This window comes from Saccostrea echinata, unplaced genomic scaffold (genome assembly GCF_033153115.1).
Source record: "Saccostrea echinata isolate AGI-Se365-2 ecotype Australia unplaced genomic scaffold, CSIRO_AGI_Sech_v1 ptg000019l, whole genome shotgun sequence".
In the NCBI taxonomy this organism is placed as follows: domain Eukaryota; kingdom Metazoa; phylum Mollusca; class Bivalvia; order Ostreida; family Ostreidae; genus Saccostrea; species Saccostrea echinata.
Window position 1 is genome coordinate 3,506,341 of NW_026889768.1, and position 15,205 is coordinate 3,521,545.

General features: G+C 32.6%; 1 protein-coding gene across 1 annotated transcript; it reads left to right on the forward strand.

Annotated features, from left to right (window-relative positions):
* Positions 1-5,680: 5,680 nt before the first annotated feature.
* LOC133189759 (renalase-like) lies at positions 5,681-14,879 on the forward strand. The gene is made up of 7 exons (XM_061325158.1): positions 5,681-5,933; positions 6,037-6,142; positions 8,857-9,002; positions 10,245-10,409; positions 12,593-12,766; positions 13,279-13,454; positions 14,599-14,879. Exons 1-7 carry the CDS (start codon positions 5,804-5,806, stop codon positions 14,767-14,769), a joined length of 1,068 nt encoding a protein of 355 aa, XP_061181142.1. The 5' UTR covers positions 5,681-5,803; the 3' UTR covers positions 14,770-14,879.
* The last annotated feature ends 326 nt before the right edge of the window (positions 14,880-15,205 follow it).

Consider the following 15,205-nt stretch of genomic DNA (forward strand, 5'->3'; position numbering starts at 1 on the left):
ATTTTGTATCGGAGATGCACAATTTTCTGTGAAACTAGATTTCACGACTCTAAACCATAGTTTACGATCAAAACCATAGTTAACAATAGTTTTTTTTTGTAAATTATAGATCGGCTAATCCTAGTTACAGCATTATAAAATTTTGCTATGTTACGACAATTGTTGTTAAATATATATGCATGTATATTTCTTGTTGGCGTTATAAGTAAATGTTCTATTATCTTAAAGCAAATCTAGTTGGAAATAAAAAGAAAAATGGCTGGAAAATTATTGATTAAAATTTTATTTTTTTGATTTAAAAGAGAAAAAAAGAGACCGAAATGCGTGATCTGTCATTAATAAAATACATGTATATCTTATATTCATCTATAAATAAAGACATAACACAGTACATGTAACATTGCAGGCGCGGAATTTATTTTTCAACAACCGAATTTTCTTCATACATAAATAAAAGTATCCTTTCACGGAACAAACACAACAAATATTTGGGACTTTTCTCTCATTCTCTCTCTCTTAAATTCAAAGGAGGACGTTGAAACCCCCACAACCCTATCTATATCCGCCACTGCATTTCCTCTCTCTCAGTTTCTTTGTTTTGGTGATGAGATGTGGCGGGAAAATGCTTGGCACATTGTAAAACGCGCTTCACCCTCCTCTGCTTGAGCAAAAATCTCGTAATATTCTGTCTTTCAAAAAATTAAAATTTTATCATATTTCTAAAAATTTCCCCATAGGAAATGTATATATATACACGACATTTTAAAACAAATACAATTAATCCTGTTTAAATAGAGAAAGTAATATTGATTATATATAACTCGGTCTTTGCTTTAGATAATGCCTAACACGTGTCCTTAATATTCTCCGCACTGATAAAACCTATACCCCTTTATGGTGCCGCGAAATTTCGAATTGAAAACTATCGTTAACAGTTAACAGGTGTTTAGATTCATAAACTATATTTAACAACTCTTAACTATAGTTTACGAGTGTGAATTATAGTTTATTACGATAAACTATGATTGGCAAATGTGAATCATAGTTTAGCTCTCAAAACTATAGTTTACGATCGATAAGTATAGTTTACGTCTGTTAAATATAGTTTGTGAGTATAAATGACAGTTAACTATAGTTTACAACCGAAATCTATGGTTAACGAATGTAAAACATAGTTTATCTGATAAATATATAGTTTCACGATTTGTGAAACTATGATTAACAACTCTTAACTATAGTTCACGATTGTAAATTATAGTTTACAGATGTGAATCTATGTTATCAACAAAATCTATTGTTAACGTTTAATTACAGACAGATAAACTTAGATTAGCATTCGTAAACTATAGTTAACAACCGTTAAATATAGTTTTACAGATGAAAACTATAGTTAACGAATTGCTAACTATAGTTCACGGTTTGTAAACTATAGTTTACAGTCGATAAACCTAGTTTATCAACTGTGAAACTAAGTTTCGCTAATTTTTGTGAAATTGGCGTGCCATACAGGAGAACAATACTATCGTTCGCAGTTCTTTGCTCACGTCAGACTATTCTCTATTGAGAAGTTGCTGGCTCGTTTTAATACTCCCCCTCAACTTTCGGTTCTACTTTTGAGAATGTCTAGTAGCATGGAAATCCCAAACAGACAAAAATTGGGTATCAATAGAAAGTCGCAGGATTGTACCCCAGGGGCAGGTGGGAGATTTTGAAAAGTGGGGTGGGGGAAGCAAGAAATTTATGTGTCCCTTCCCCTCCCCTACAAATACACGTACACACTTTTTGGGCCGGAATAAAACGCATTGAGGGAGAGTATTAAAACGAGCCAGCAACTTCTCAATAGAGAATAACGTCAGACAAGCTTTTTAGCGGTCCTACTAAACAGAGAACTCTAGAGAACCCTAGAGAACTCAAGGTATATTTGGTCAATTCAAATAAATTTTATGCCTAATTGAGTTTATTTTTACTTTATAAATCATATTCTATCGATAAAATAAATAGCAAGATTAGTTTATGGATGTTTTCCCTTGAAAAAAGTTGAAAAATTAATTGAATATTTTATGTCATCCCGATCCCGACTGAATTTCAAAAAAGCTGTTTATAAATTGAAGTAATAATTTTACCACATAATTTTACAATTCTTTTTCACATTATTTTTAATAAATTTTATTTTTTAAGTTATATGGAACTCTTAGCCGTTATCTCTGGTGTAAAAATTATTTGAAAAAAATACTTAAAATCACACATAGTATGATGAAGTCTTCAGAGATTAGTATTCCTTTAAAATTAAGCATAAAACCTGGCACAATATTCTTTTTTTAAATTTTATTTTGTTCTTGTATGATATGTTGGTTATTGAAAACATAAATATTTCATTTGCAAACGATAAATAATTAAAAATCATTAGGGTTCTCTAGGGTTCTTTAGAGTTCTCTAGGGTTCTCTGTTTGAATGTCAGACACCTCGGCCCAACGACACCTCGGCCCATTGACATCTCGGCCCAATGACACCTCGGCCTCGACTAGTCGGCCCAAAATTTAAGACACCTCGGCCCATACATAAGACACCTCGGCCCAAGCAAACTTTTATCAAAGGTCATATGAAACGATTCTTAACACTAGGATTTTACTTTTTAAACATAAAGACTGGTATGAAAGAATGTCAAATCACGTTTAGTAAAAAAAATTTGCCTTTGCTTAACTGAAAAATGAAGGCCTAAACGTGTCCACTTGATAAATTTGTTACCCGCTTATCGTTCTTGATTTTGTGCTTTTATGACGTCACAAAGACCCACTAATGTAAATAACGCATTAGATCTAGTGTAATTTTACCGTATTTTATTGGGTTAATTTTAGTCATTTTTGTGGGTATAAATGTGATTATGTATTCAGATGAGCTATCTGATTCTAAAGTACAGTTTACTCTATTTGAACTAATCGTTAATTAGACACAGCAACTGAAAACGAGAGCTTTTAATCGTAGGATGATCCTGATGAATACCCCGTAGAAATCAAGATTTTTCTCCTCCAACTATGATTACTTATTTTAAATTAATACTTTAGAAACAATTTAAATCTTCTTATTTTTGTTTGATACGTATATGATATATTTTTTCCATTCCAAGTAAAATTGTATAATTAACAACAAAAACAGCGTAATTAATTAACATTGACCTGAAGCTTCTTACAATAAAAAATTTAATGGGCATGCAAAATCTGTAAAGTTGTGTCATATATTGAGAGGGAAAAATATGTAGCTCAAGAGTACCCCCCCCTTTTTTTTTTCCCAAATTAACACGGGGATATTGAAGTTCATGATAAAAATGGATCTATGAAAAGTCGGCGTATTTGAATGAAGCATGATTTTAAAAAAAATGGCTCAAAATTTACTTGCATTACGAGAATGTACATGTATATACATACACTGTATTGTTACGGTGCTGATACTTCTTACAGTTTGGCTGAGCAATTGCAGTTTAAAAAAAATACTCATGCATTTCGTGCATAAATTGATCAGTTAAAAAAAATCCATGCCACCATTATTTGCGAGACTGAACCTGAACAATTAATTCTCAAAATTAATACTTTTACAGTTCAACTTTTTTTTAAAACCAGACTATATAATAATCTGTGTTAAAATAAACTGTCTGTAAATATATACATACAGAAAAGTAGGATTACATAGATAGAATTACGTTTAATGTCTGACTTTTTAAAATTATTACGATAATATAGTTATAGTGTTATCGTATATACACCAACATTTTGTAAGAAAAAAATACGGAGAGAGAGAGAGGGGGGGGGTCATCGAGACAGGGAAAACCAAAGAGAGAAAAGTGATTGAGAACGGGAGAAAGCACTAGAATCATTTCATTTCCCATAAATAAATGAAATCATTTATATGCAGGTTTACTTTCAATTTCACACATAGCGCGGTCAATCGAATTCAGCTTTATAAATGCGTGTGCTACCGAGTACCTAGGTAGCATCATCTAATCATGGCTTAAAAATTTAATCAGAAAACAAATCATCAGTATTCTTATGTAAGAAATGTATTCAATTGTAAATTATTTGACAGCGTCTATATTAACTTACTCGAGTACAGACCCCCTCTCTTTGTAGTATCATCTCTGTCGATTTAAGTCTCGAAGGACGACAATAAATTACACAGATAAAACATACTAATATCTTGCAAATATGCAGTAGGATGTTAAAAGACAAATACTATCTTGTTTGAATATCGTATATTTATGCGACGTTTTAGCCTAAATAATGATATTTCTTAAAATTTACGCTGCAAAAGACATGATCGGTTGTATAAATGTTAGTACTGAATGTACGACTGGGTCTTACTGACGTCATAAGCAAAGGGAGATAAGCCGCGCTAGTTGAAGTTCATTTTTGCAGTCGAGTAATTTTGATCGACTCTGCTGCCGCTAACTTGCATAAAAAATTCAAAATATAATTTCAGGCTTATTAAAGTTGCTCAGATGAACTCATTTCCGTATACAACCCAAAATGCTCTGGACATTGTTTCATATGACCTTTAAGTTAGAAGTAAATGTATTTCCAATCTGCGACTTCAATAAAATTTTGACCGAAAAAAAAGTAAACGATCAAGATTATTTTTAGTAATAAAAAGACCTCCCACAAGCTGCATAATTGACGATAATCAAGGAATAAAAAAATAATTATTATTTTATTAAACAAACAAGATGCCGCCGTGCATGTCATATTGGCGACAATGAGGGAAAAATTACGAGCAGGTTTAGTCATTCAGAACATTTAATTACATCCATTTATTTCTGAAGAATTCCACTTACATTAAAAACCAGTTCGAGTCCTGATTTTTTTTTAATTTTATTTTTAGCTGTCTTTATCAAACTATGATTTTAAATCAATGAGCATGATGAAACATACGATGAAGTTCAGATCAATAATGCAATTATTTTACGTACTTAAACTATTTATTTTTTAATACGATTATTTATACTGACATAAGTGTAAACAATAAAATCAGATGTTTCAGATCGTCAGAGAAATAATGCAAAATGTTACGATAAAATTCCAGCAATTCTTATAGAAAGTCAAGATCATTAGAATATTGATATATATTATAGTTCCACTTAAGTGTATATATTAGGGATTTTTCAAAAGAGATAGATGTTATAGTTAAGGACGTGCTGATCTGATTTGCTTAGGGAAGTTAACCAATTTTCTATTATAGACCCCCCCCCCCCCTTTGATTTTTTTTAAAAAATCGTTTGACCGTCAGAAAGAATAATAACATCGATAATAATAACAATTTAGACACTGGATTAATTTTTTCTATCATAAAATTTCGCTTGGGCCGAGGTGTCTTTTATATATGGGCCGACGTGTCCATAATCTTGGGCCGACCTGTCAGGGCCGAGGTGTCAGACGTCACGGGCCGAGGTGTCGTTGAGCCGAGATGTCTGTCTACCCTCTGTTTAGTAGTACCCGCTTTTTAGAGAAGCTAATACTTGCTTTCCAATCAAGAAGTTTTTTAGAAATATTTCTAAACAAATATTTTTCCCTTTTATGTTTTTTTTTTTACATTTCATTTTGATGGAAGAAGTTATGTCTCAATTTTTGTTGTTTTCTTTCATATTTCAGCCACACAGTGAGTGCTCTTAATTGAAATCCGGATAAAAACTGACCGAGAACATTTTGGTTTATACACGTTAAAATGGCCGAAAACTGAGACAGTTCCCGGGTTACTTCGAATAAACTATACATTTGTCATGTTCTTCAACACGTGATTGTTGCATAAAGTACTGATAATGATGAAAACTGCCATGGAGAGGATAGGAATTGTAGGCGCGGGAATGACGGGCGCTACCCTAGCCTCCCTCCTGAGAACGGAGTGCGCCGAGAGCAAGTTGTTGGTCCTAGACAAGGGCAGGGGTGTCGGTAAAATCCTTTGTATATTTGATAGTATTTCCTTTAGCAATTGTAAATGATATTGTGTAAACAGGTCAAACATTCCTTAAATACATCTCATTTGGACATGTAGGTGGCCGAATGTCCACCAGCCGGAGTATGAAAGCAAACAGTTTTACAGTGGACTTGGGAGCTCAGTACATATCAATTACAGAGGCATACAAAGATAAACACCATAGGTAAGCAGTGGACGAGAACAAATAGATCTAAAATGATGCAAAAATGTCATGTTTCCACTGATTGTTTAAACTGTGAAGCCTCAAAACATCTTTTGTTTAATTCTAGATGTAATATTCTATGCCAATCTACGCGGAAGTCTTAAATTTTTACAGGACATGTCTGGTAAAAATATATTTTTTACCAGACCAAGGGGTGCTAGGACGGGTACTACTAAACAGAGTACGATAGAGTACTTTAGAGTACGCTAGAAAAAATGTGTAGTTTAATGCAATTAAATTGTTTATTTATGTAAATATAACTCGATTAAACTTATAAACTAATATTGCAATATTTATTTCAAAATATTTGTTTTTAGCGCTATTTTGACAAGAAAATAACATTCATGATTCAATGCATTAAACTGTTAAAGATTATTAACACTCTGATCTCGATTAATATTTTGTTTCAGACTTACTAACTTCAACTAAATTTTATCAAAAATTAAATTTATTGCCCTATATAAATATTTTTTACATTAACAATGAAACATTTCAACATGTTCAAGTTAAATTAGATCGGGATCAAACGATAAACCGTCACCTGAAATCAGAATTTGAAATAACTCCTAAAATAAGGAAAACATACAAATCTAATTTAAAATATATATTCATTATGTTAACCTAAAGTAGAAAAACATACAAAAAGTAGTTAAATTGCATTAAATTATTAAATTTTACTAGCGTACTCTAAAGTACTCTATCGTACTAGCGTACTCTGTTTAGTAGGACCGTGCTAGGACTTTCAGGAATCCCAGGATTTCGGGAGAATCCCCATACAGAAACAAGAATCCCCGACAAAAACTTAGAATTCCCATAAAAATGAATGAGTTGGGATACAAAAAGGGTTTAGGTGGTGATTACTAGGATGATAGTTATGGTATACCACAACAACTAGTAATGGCTTCCGATTTCTGACGATTCTCGGCAATCGCCTCATCTCGGGTTTTTCCGTCGGAGGTCGGAAAAACAACCTCAATTGTAATTTAACATTACCGGATGTTAAAAATTTATACAAGATGGATTCGCTTCCTATTTATTAAAGAATTGGAAATACAGAGTTAAAAGTCACTCCTGTAGTATATTTTAGGTAATATCTTTACATTCAATAAAGTTGGGCTCCAGACTCTACAGATAAGAGGTCTCCCTACATTTATTTCAAAGTTTATGAAAAGGGGGGTTGTCATGGACGCCAACATAACACATTCGAGGTTGTTTTTCCGCTTGTCAGAAAGGCCCGAGAAGTTTTGATTGGATTCTCGGGTAAAATTGGCTGTAAAAATGTACGGATAACACTATCATCCTAGTAATCACCACCTAAACCCTTTCTGTATCCCAACTCATTCATTTTTATGGGGATTCTACATTTTTGTCAGGGATTCTTGTTTCTGTAGGGGGATTCTCCCGAAATCCCAGGATTCCTGAAAGTCCTAGCACCACAGACCAAGCATTTACTTACCAGAACGACTTTTTTTCTCTAAGTTCATACATCATTATGATACTGAGATTGAAAAGGGGGGTGAGGGCTGGGGGTAAATTCTCACTTTGAAATTGAACCTCAAATAAATCCAGAGAGTTATGGTTATAAAAAAATGGTTTGAATGAAATGAACAAGCTTACTATTAATAATTTTCCTTTGGAAAATGTAGTATACAATTGCATGCAATTTCTTTTTCTGGATATGACACATACAAAATACACAGTGTCAAAGATTTTCTTTAACTGAAAATGCACTTTCAATATATTTTTTCCTGAAACAACTCATAATGGTTACTGAAGTTTAATAATGAAAATAATTTCCCAACCTTGTCTACATATGAGCTATCCATAGATCCCTATTCCAAGACAGAGGAAATTCGAATTAGAAAAAAACCGATCATGACAGGGTTGTTATAGATAAAAATTAATCAGGCATTACTGCTAAATGGGTCAAATAAAGGATATATCATGGGAAATTGGACCATGTGTACATGTAAATTCATATTTTTTGACCTTATTTTTTAACTGACAATCGATCCTATATTCTGAAATTTTTTACCGACCCAAACTAAATTTTACCAGTAAAAACCGACGATCTGGTGACTTTCGCATAAACTGTATGCCATCCTATCTAAATTGCGATGTAAATTCGGCACGTCAATTTACCCAAATGGAACACAAATGGACCCAAATGGAAATCAAAATGGAAATCAAATGGACCCAAATGGAAACCGAATGGAATATTAAATATCTATATTTTTTATTATCAAGTTGTTATTTATTTTAAATGATGAAAATAATGAACCTACAAATGGAGAATATTAATTATTCATTTCTAATATTTTATTTTAAAATACGAATTGTTTTTCTTTAGTTTTCTATACATCAGCAAAATTAGGGGGGGGGGGGTACGATAATACGTCTTTAATATTCCATTTGGGTCCATTTGATTTCCGTTTGGGTTTCCATTTGGGTCAATTTGGGTAAATCGATGTACCCATGTAAATTTTTGGACAAAGGTATCTCCATTCAAAAATTGAGCTATTATGTTTTACCAATTTAATAAAAGATAATATATTGTAAGAAATGCTCATATGCATTTTTCTGTTAAAATTCTTTTAATTTTGAATTGTTAGGTTGGACATTTTGAAACAGATCATTTTCATATCATTTGTCATTATTGTTGCCTTTGTTTTTAGATTTCATGATGAGTTGACTTCAGAAGGAATTCTCAAAACTTTATCTAGTGAAATTGATGGACACAGAAATAAAGACCTGTCTGTCACTAACTATGTAGCACCAGAGGGTGTGAGCTCAATAGTAAAGCATTTCCTCAATCAGTCAGGTACACAGTTGTCTCAGTAACTTCATATACAGTGGAGCCTCATTTATCCGGATGCTTTGGTTCCCAGTCAAAATCGTCTGGATAGGTGAAGCTTCTGGATACCTGAATTGCCTTGATTGTAGTTATATGGCTTTTCATATAATTGGCAATAATAAAGAATGCTGTTTTATATCATATACTTTACAGTTTGAATACTTTAATGTACATTGGTACCATTCCATAACACAGTAAGAAAAACTGTGCATAAACAACTCTGATGTCATGTCTATAAGAAGCAATACATAAAACCATGTTATGACTGTACTCAACAGTAAATGAAATATGTTTGCCAATTATGAAAAAATTATTGACATATAAAATTATTTCCCTTAAGTAATAAGTGAGAGTCTCATGTGAAGCCATCGACTTATATTTAACCTTGCCGCTAGTCACTGATAACAGGTCGCAAGTGATCCTCTTTTAAAACAAACGGCCAGGCCAGTGTTTTTACAACAGTTAACATCCAGCTCAAAAAATTTGAGCAGACTTTATAGACCAATTAAAAAAATTACTCTCTGGATAAATGAACCAAAATATAATGTAAAAATTCATTTTGTGGTGAAAAAGATCATCTGGATACAGAACGTGGAATTCCAGATAAATGAGAGTAACTTTAAAAAATTCAGTTCCCATGAAAAATCATCCGAAAGCTGAAGCGTTAAGATATCTGGCATCCGTATATTTGAAGGTCCACTGTATTTTTGAAGAAAAGTGTAAATAACTATCTAATAGCAAAAGCTAAATTTATTAACACATAATTTGATAAGATTTAATGTCAAACTTCAGTCATTCTATCAAAGCTTAACAGCTTTTGCTTTTAGCTGTATCATTGTACTAAGTATGTCTTGACTCACAAATGTTGTCCAGATCCTTTGATATCAAATAAGATTGTGTTTTGGGTAGCTCTTTGCAAGATAAATTAAAAAAAAATTAATTATGAATATGATAGACAAAATGGAGCATCAACACAAGAGGATATAAATGAACTGAATTGGACCAAGTAAAAAACTTACAGATTTTTGCAAAGTTTAAGATATTGAGGGTAAAATATATCGAGGAGAAGTGGTTTTCCAAATGACTTCAACATATCCATGGTATTCAAGATATCAATATTCAAGATAACAAAGTTTATTAAATGTATCTGTGATGCTAAGTTAATTACATGAATTATTTACCTTTTACCAAATTTCTGGGGTTTTACAGGAGCAGAGTTGAAAAAATCTGAACAGATAACTCGAGTTGATGTGAATGGAAACAAAGTACAGATGACCAGTGACAGTGGTCAGATGTATGAGTGTGATTCAGCCGTGTTGACCATGCCTGTTCCTCAGATTCTGCAGCTCCAGGGCTCTATAGCAGACATCATAAGTAGGTCGTATCTATAGTAACTAGGGATGTCAACAAATAGTCAACTATTCGACTATCAGTCGAATGGACCGAACGATCGAATAACGAAACGACATTCGAATAAATTCGTTCAATAGAAGAGTCGATAAGATACTGTCGATAAGATAATTTTCCTCATTAAAAACTGCTGCCTTTACATGTAGAAAGTACAGTAATTAGAAATGCTTCACTTCCGTGTGAATTATTTGTCAGTTAATGTGTTTTTGTAATAAAATTATCTTGCTATACTTCCAGGGTTGGCAAAAAACTGGGAAATACTCGTATTTCCCAGGATGGTGGGAAATACTGGTATTTACCGGGAAATAAGAAATAGCTACATATTTCATTCATATTGACATGTAGTACACCTTATTGGCTAAGATATCTCCTGGTATCACTTTCCATGATTTAAAAAATTTTGGTTTCCAAGTAATTCATTTTATAAAATCATAACACAGTATACTTATTTACCAGTCATGAGTGTCATTTGTTTCATGCTTGAGTCAGATGTAGTCAGTAAAGGTCCATGAAATTAACTCAAAGATCCCAATTGGGTTTTTTTATCTAAGAAAATTCTTAAATGTAGAGTATGGTATAAATATCAATCCTAAGACATGTAAGAAAGAAGCCTTTCAGTTCTACTCAAGGTAATTATCTCTTAAAACATGAGCACAAAACTGTCCAGAGCAATTTGTTAAAACAACATGATTGTTTGTAATAACTACAGTGTTTATAGAAGGTTTAAAACAAGTTGGGTTTTTTTTCATGGATTTATAATTAATAAATTTAATAATTTTACAAAACTGAAAAGAAACTTAAATTGGAAAACTTCAGTTTTATACAGCCAGGGAAATGTTTCAGAATGCTTATATGGGTACTATGGGACCTGGAGTAGTGATACATTCTAAATATGTTCAATTGCAATTTGAGACATATTCCATATTATTCATCTTTTGTTTTTATGTTTATTTTATTTTTGAATTTTGCATAAGATTGAATGAACTAATGAAATAAAAAACTTTAGATTTGTATTTACCAGTATTTCCCACATTAGAGAAATTTGTAGTATTTCCCGGGACGGGAAATACCGGTATTTACCAGTGGTAATTCCCACCACTGGTATTTCCCGGCCAACCATGTATACTTTGCATTCTTTGTAAAATTATTAATTGGACTTGATCTCATATCATGTACCCATTATAGCCATGACAAGTTTGGACACTACGATAATTATTATAAAATTAATATTCTTTTACATATTTAAAGACATTTTGATAGTTGGTACAAAAAAAAGTATATTCAAAAATTTACCTTTATCACAGATTTACCGTGTGTGCTCCCCCTCCCCCCCTCCCCCCCCCCCCCAATAATTTTAATATGCTTTAAAAAATATTTCTTACTGTAATTTTTTATGCTTCCTAAAAAACCAACTTTACAGATCGATTTATGAACATGATTGACAGGGAAATCATACATTTTGGACAAATTAGCGGTCTATATTTAGTAAATATAAACATGCTATCCACATTTTAGGTTCATGTGAACATCTGTGTCTAACATTTGATGTTACTTTTTAATAAATTTAAGAAAAGGGGATTTGGGGTTTAATATGTCATGTACCAGTGAAGTTTGAAATAAAATTTTAGTTTCCGAAAAAGGTTTCGAATACATTCGACTATCGTTCGAATAATGCAGTAGAATATTCGACTAAAGAAAATAAATCTTTTGACATCCCTAATAGTAACCCATTACAAAACAATCCATTATATTGTTATTTGGTATACAGACCAGTATGAATGGAGTGTTTATGCTTAATGTTAAAAGTATGAGAAAAACATTTATAATTATCACCTTGAAGGTGGCAAGGTCAGTAAAATGAACATGTTTAGTATGATCATGAATATAGCGAATTTACGGATATACTGAAGTTTTTTGGGGTCGCCTGCAAAATTTTTAACAATTCCTTGTAAAATTTTAAGATTATAACAAACTCAGATATTACAAGTTACGGATAAAGCGATTTGTTTTTGTGTTGCATAGAAGTTAAAACTAACAAAATATCTTTTATACATGTAACCTAATTTTTAAGTAAGATCACAAAATTTAAAGTACCGGTATTGAACTGACATTATTTTAGTATGATGTATTTTTTACAACATGAATAGATTCTAAGCCAGATGTGAAGCAGAATTTGGAGAATGTTTCCTACTCCTCGAGATTTGCTGTGGGACTGTTCTATAATCCTGGCACCAAAATAAGTTACACATGGGGAGGAAAATACATTACCGAGAATCCCTGTGTAAGATTTGTAGCCATTGAAAACAAGAAGAGAGGGTTGAGTAAGTTTCAGTTATAATTTTTTGTAGTTAATAGACTAAGATGAATAAAATATTCTGTTTCTTGAGTAAATATATTATTAGGGAAATGAGAAGGTACATACAGTTTATACTTTGTTAACTTGAATACCATGGTATGTTTAAGTATGTTGAAAGTCTCAAGTTACTCTAAACCTATTTATATTTTAACCTTGATATCTAAAATTCTCTGATATCTTGTAGTTTTTCCCCCCGTTCAAGATAACAAGGATTGACTATATGTCAAGAGCAGATTCAGCTTCTCATTTGATCAGCCATATATATACATGTATTCAAAATCTTAGCAAGTTAGGTCATTTTTATATAATCACTTAGGAATGAACTTCTTTCAGAAACTTTAACTTTTTTCACTTATCTTGAAATATAATGTAGCACTGGAGTATTCAGTGTATACAGTAACAGCTCAGTTAGCTCCCATAACTGGGAGAATATTACACAGAGAAACTGTTTCATATCAATATGTACTTCTTTTTCAGACAACCCAAAGCTTGGACCATCTGTCACTGTACATACAAATGTCCCATTTAGTTTGGAAAATCTTGAACAGGACAAAAATGTGATGGTTCCCACAATTCTTCAGCATCTCAGAGATGTTTTACCAGAGTTACCAGAACCAGCGGAAATCAAAGGACATAAATGGAGATTCTCTCAGGTGAACTTCTACGCATTGTGATATTCGTTTTATGTGATATATTTTTATTTCTTTATTCTGCAGCCTTATATACTAGCTCCTCAACTCACAATTAAGTTTGGGAGGTGATAATGGAAATCATCTTGTCTGTCTGTTTGTAAACTTTTTTTAATTTGGAGAATATCTCTAAAGAAGAGTCAAAAGTTAGAGCTCACCTTAACAAAAGACTCACGTGAATTTTCTGATCAAAATTTGTCTGTTGTTGTTGTCATCTTAACCTTTTTACATTTTCATCTTCTTCTCCAGAACCACTGAGCCAAACCAAACTTGACACAGAGCATCCTTGGGTGACGTGGATTCAGATTATGTTCAAATGAAGGGCCCCATTCTCTTTAAATGGGAGATAATTAAGAAATAGTGAAAATTTTATGAGTCATTTAAAAATTTCCTTCTCAATAACCACTGTACCAAAGAAGATGAAACCTAAGTAAAATTTCCTAATATACTTCAGATTCATATTTAAATTTTGGCCCCAATGGGAAGGGTGAGGTCACAATAGAGGATCATTAAGTTTTACATGTCAGGGAATATTTAGGAAAACATCTTTTAGTAAGAATGTCCTTCTCAAGAACAGAATGGACATGGTTAGTGAATTTCATCTGCTAACTTTCTCAGGTAGTGCAGATCCAAATTTATTCAAATCAAGGTTTGGAGAGGAGGAACTATAGGGAATCAAAGTGTTTACATTCAAATTAATTTTTTTTAAAATGTTATAAATATCTTCTTTTCAAGAACAGCAGGTTCATGATTAGTCTAATTAATATGCATGCAAATTCAGAATAGAAAGATTTTTTTTTCATAATCTTCATTTGAAGAATAGAAACTAGGATAAAGTCGACTCAGATAAGTGTTGTGGCCCATGGGCCTCTTGTTTTTCTTGACATTTTTGAAATATCAATGTTAAAATGTCAAATGTCAATGTCCAAAAAAAAATTATAATATTCATTATATGAACTTGCTCTGTTGAAAGTGTACTCTCAGTGTGCAAGTCTTCTATGTGAGTTTATTTTGTATGATTCTGGCATTTAAAATGATGCTAAAAGTTATTACATGTACCAGTATTTGTCATTTAGAACATATAAAAAAGTTTGTGATTTTTGATTAGGTCCACAAAGCTTATGTGAACAACCCAGGCTGTGTAGTACTGAATGAATCCCCCCTGATTGTTCTGGCTGGTGATGGTTTTACACATTCCACAATGGACGGCTGTATAGCATCTGCGATCTCCACAAAAGATGCCATGCTCAGAGTTATAGGCAGCAAGTCTAATATATAGGAAATGTAAATGTCAAAATCATTAAGTGTGTGGTATTCTAAAAGGTTCCAGGTTTTGCAAGTGAAGAGTGTGTGTGTACATGTTATTAAGTATTAAACATGGCCATAGGAACGGGGGGGGGGGGGGGGGGGGGGGCTGTCCCCCCCCCAATAATTTTGCTGGCCCCGGCCCTCAATAAAAACGTCTGATGTTCTTTTTTTTTTTTTTTTTTAATTTTTGCTTGTCAAGAAATTTTTGGTAGTGCCCCCTCAACTGTCAACTGAAAATGTCTGGCTGTGCCCCCCCCCCCCCCCCCAAAACTGAATTTGCTTCCTACGGGCCTGTTAAATTCAGAAAATGGCCTGGAAACAGCATTACATGTATAGACATCCATGAGAAGCTACAGGTTTATTTTCCTGATTTGTAACTTATTTTTTATTACACAAAATGTACCAGC

Excerpts from the sequence above, each read along its gene's own strand:
- LOC133189759 (XM_061325158.1), top strand. The coding sequence starts at position 5,804 with ATGATGAAAACTGCCATGGAGAGGATAGGAATTGTAGGCGCGGGAATG. Across the intron at positions 5,934-6,036 it reads AGACAAGGGCAGGGGTGTCG|GTGGCCGAATGTCCACCAGC; the intron begins GTAAAATCCTTT and ends TTGGACATGTAG. Across the intron at positions 9,003-10,244 it reads GCATTTCCTCAATCAGTCAG|GAGCAGAGTTGAAAAAATCT; the intron begins GTACACAGTTGT and ends GGGGTTTTACAG.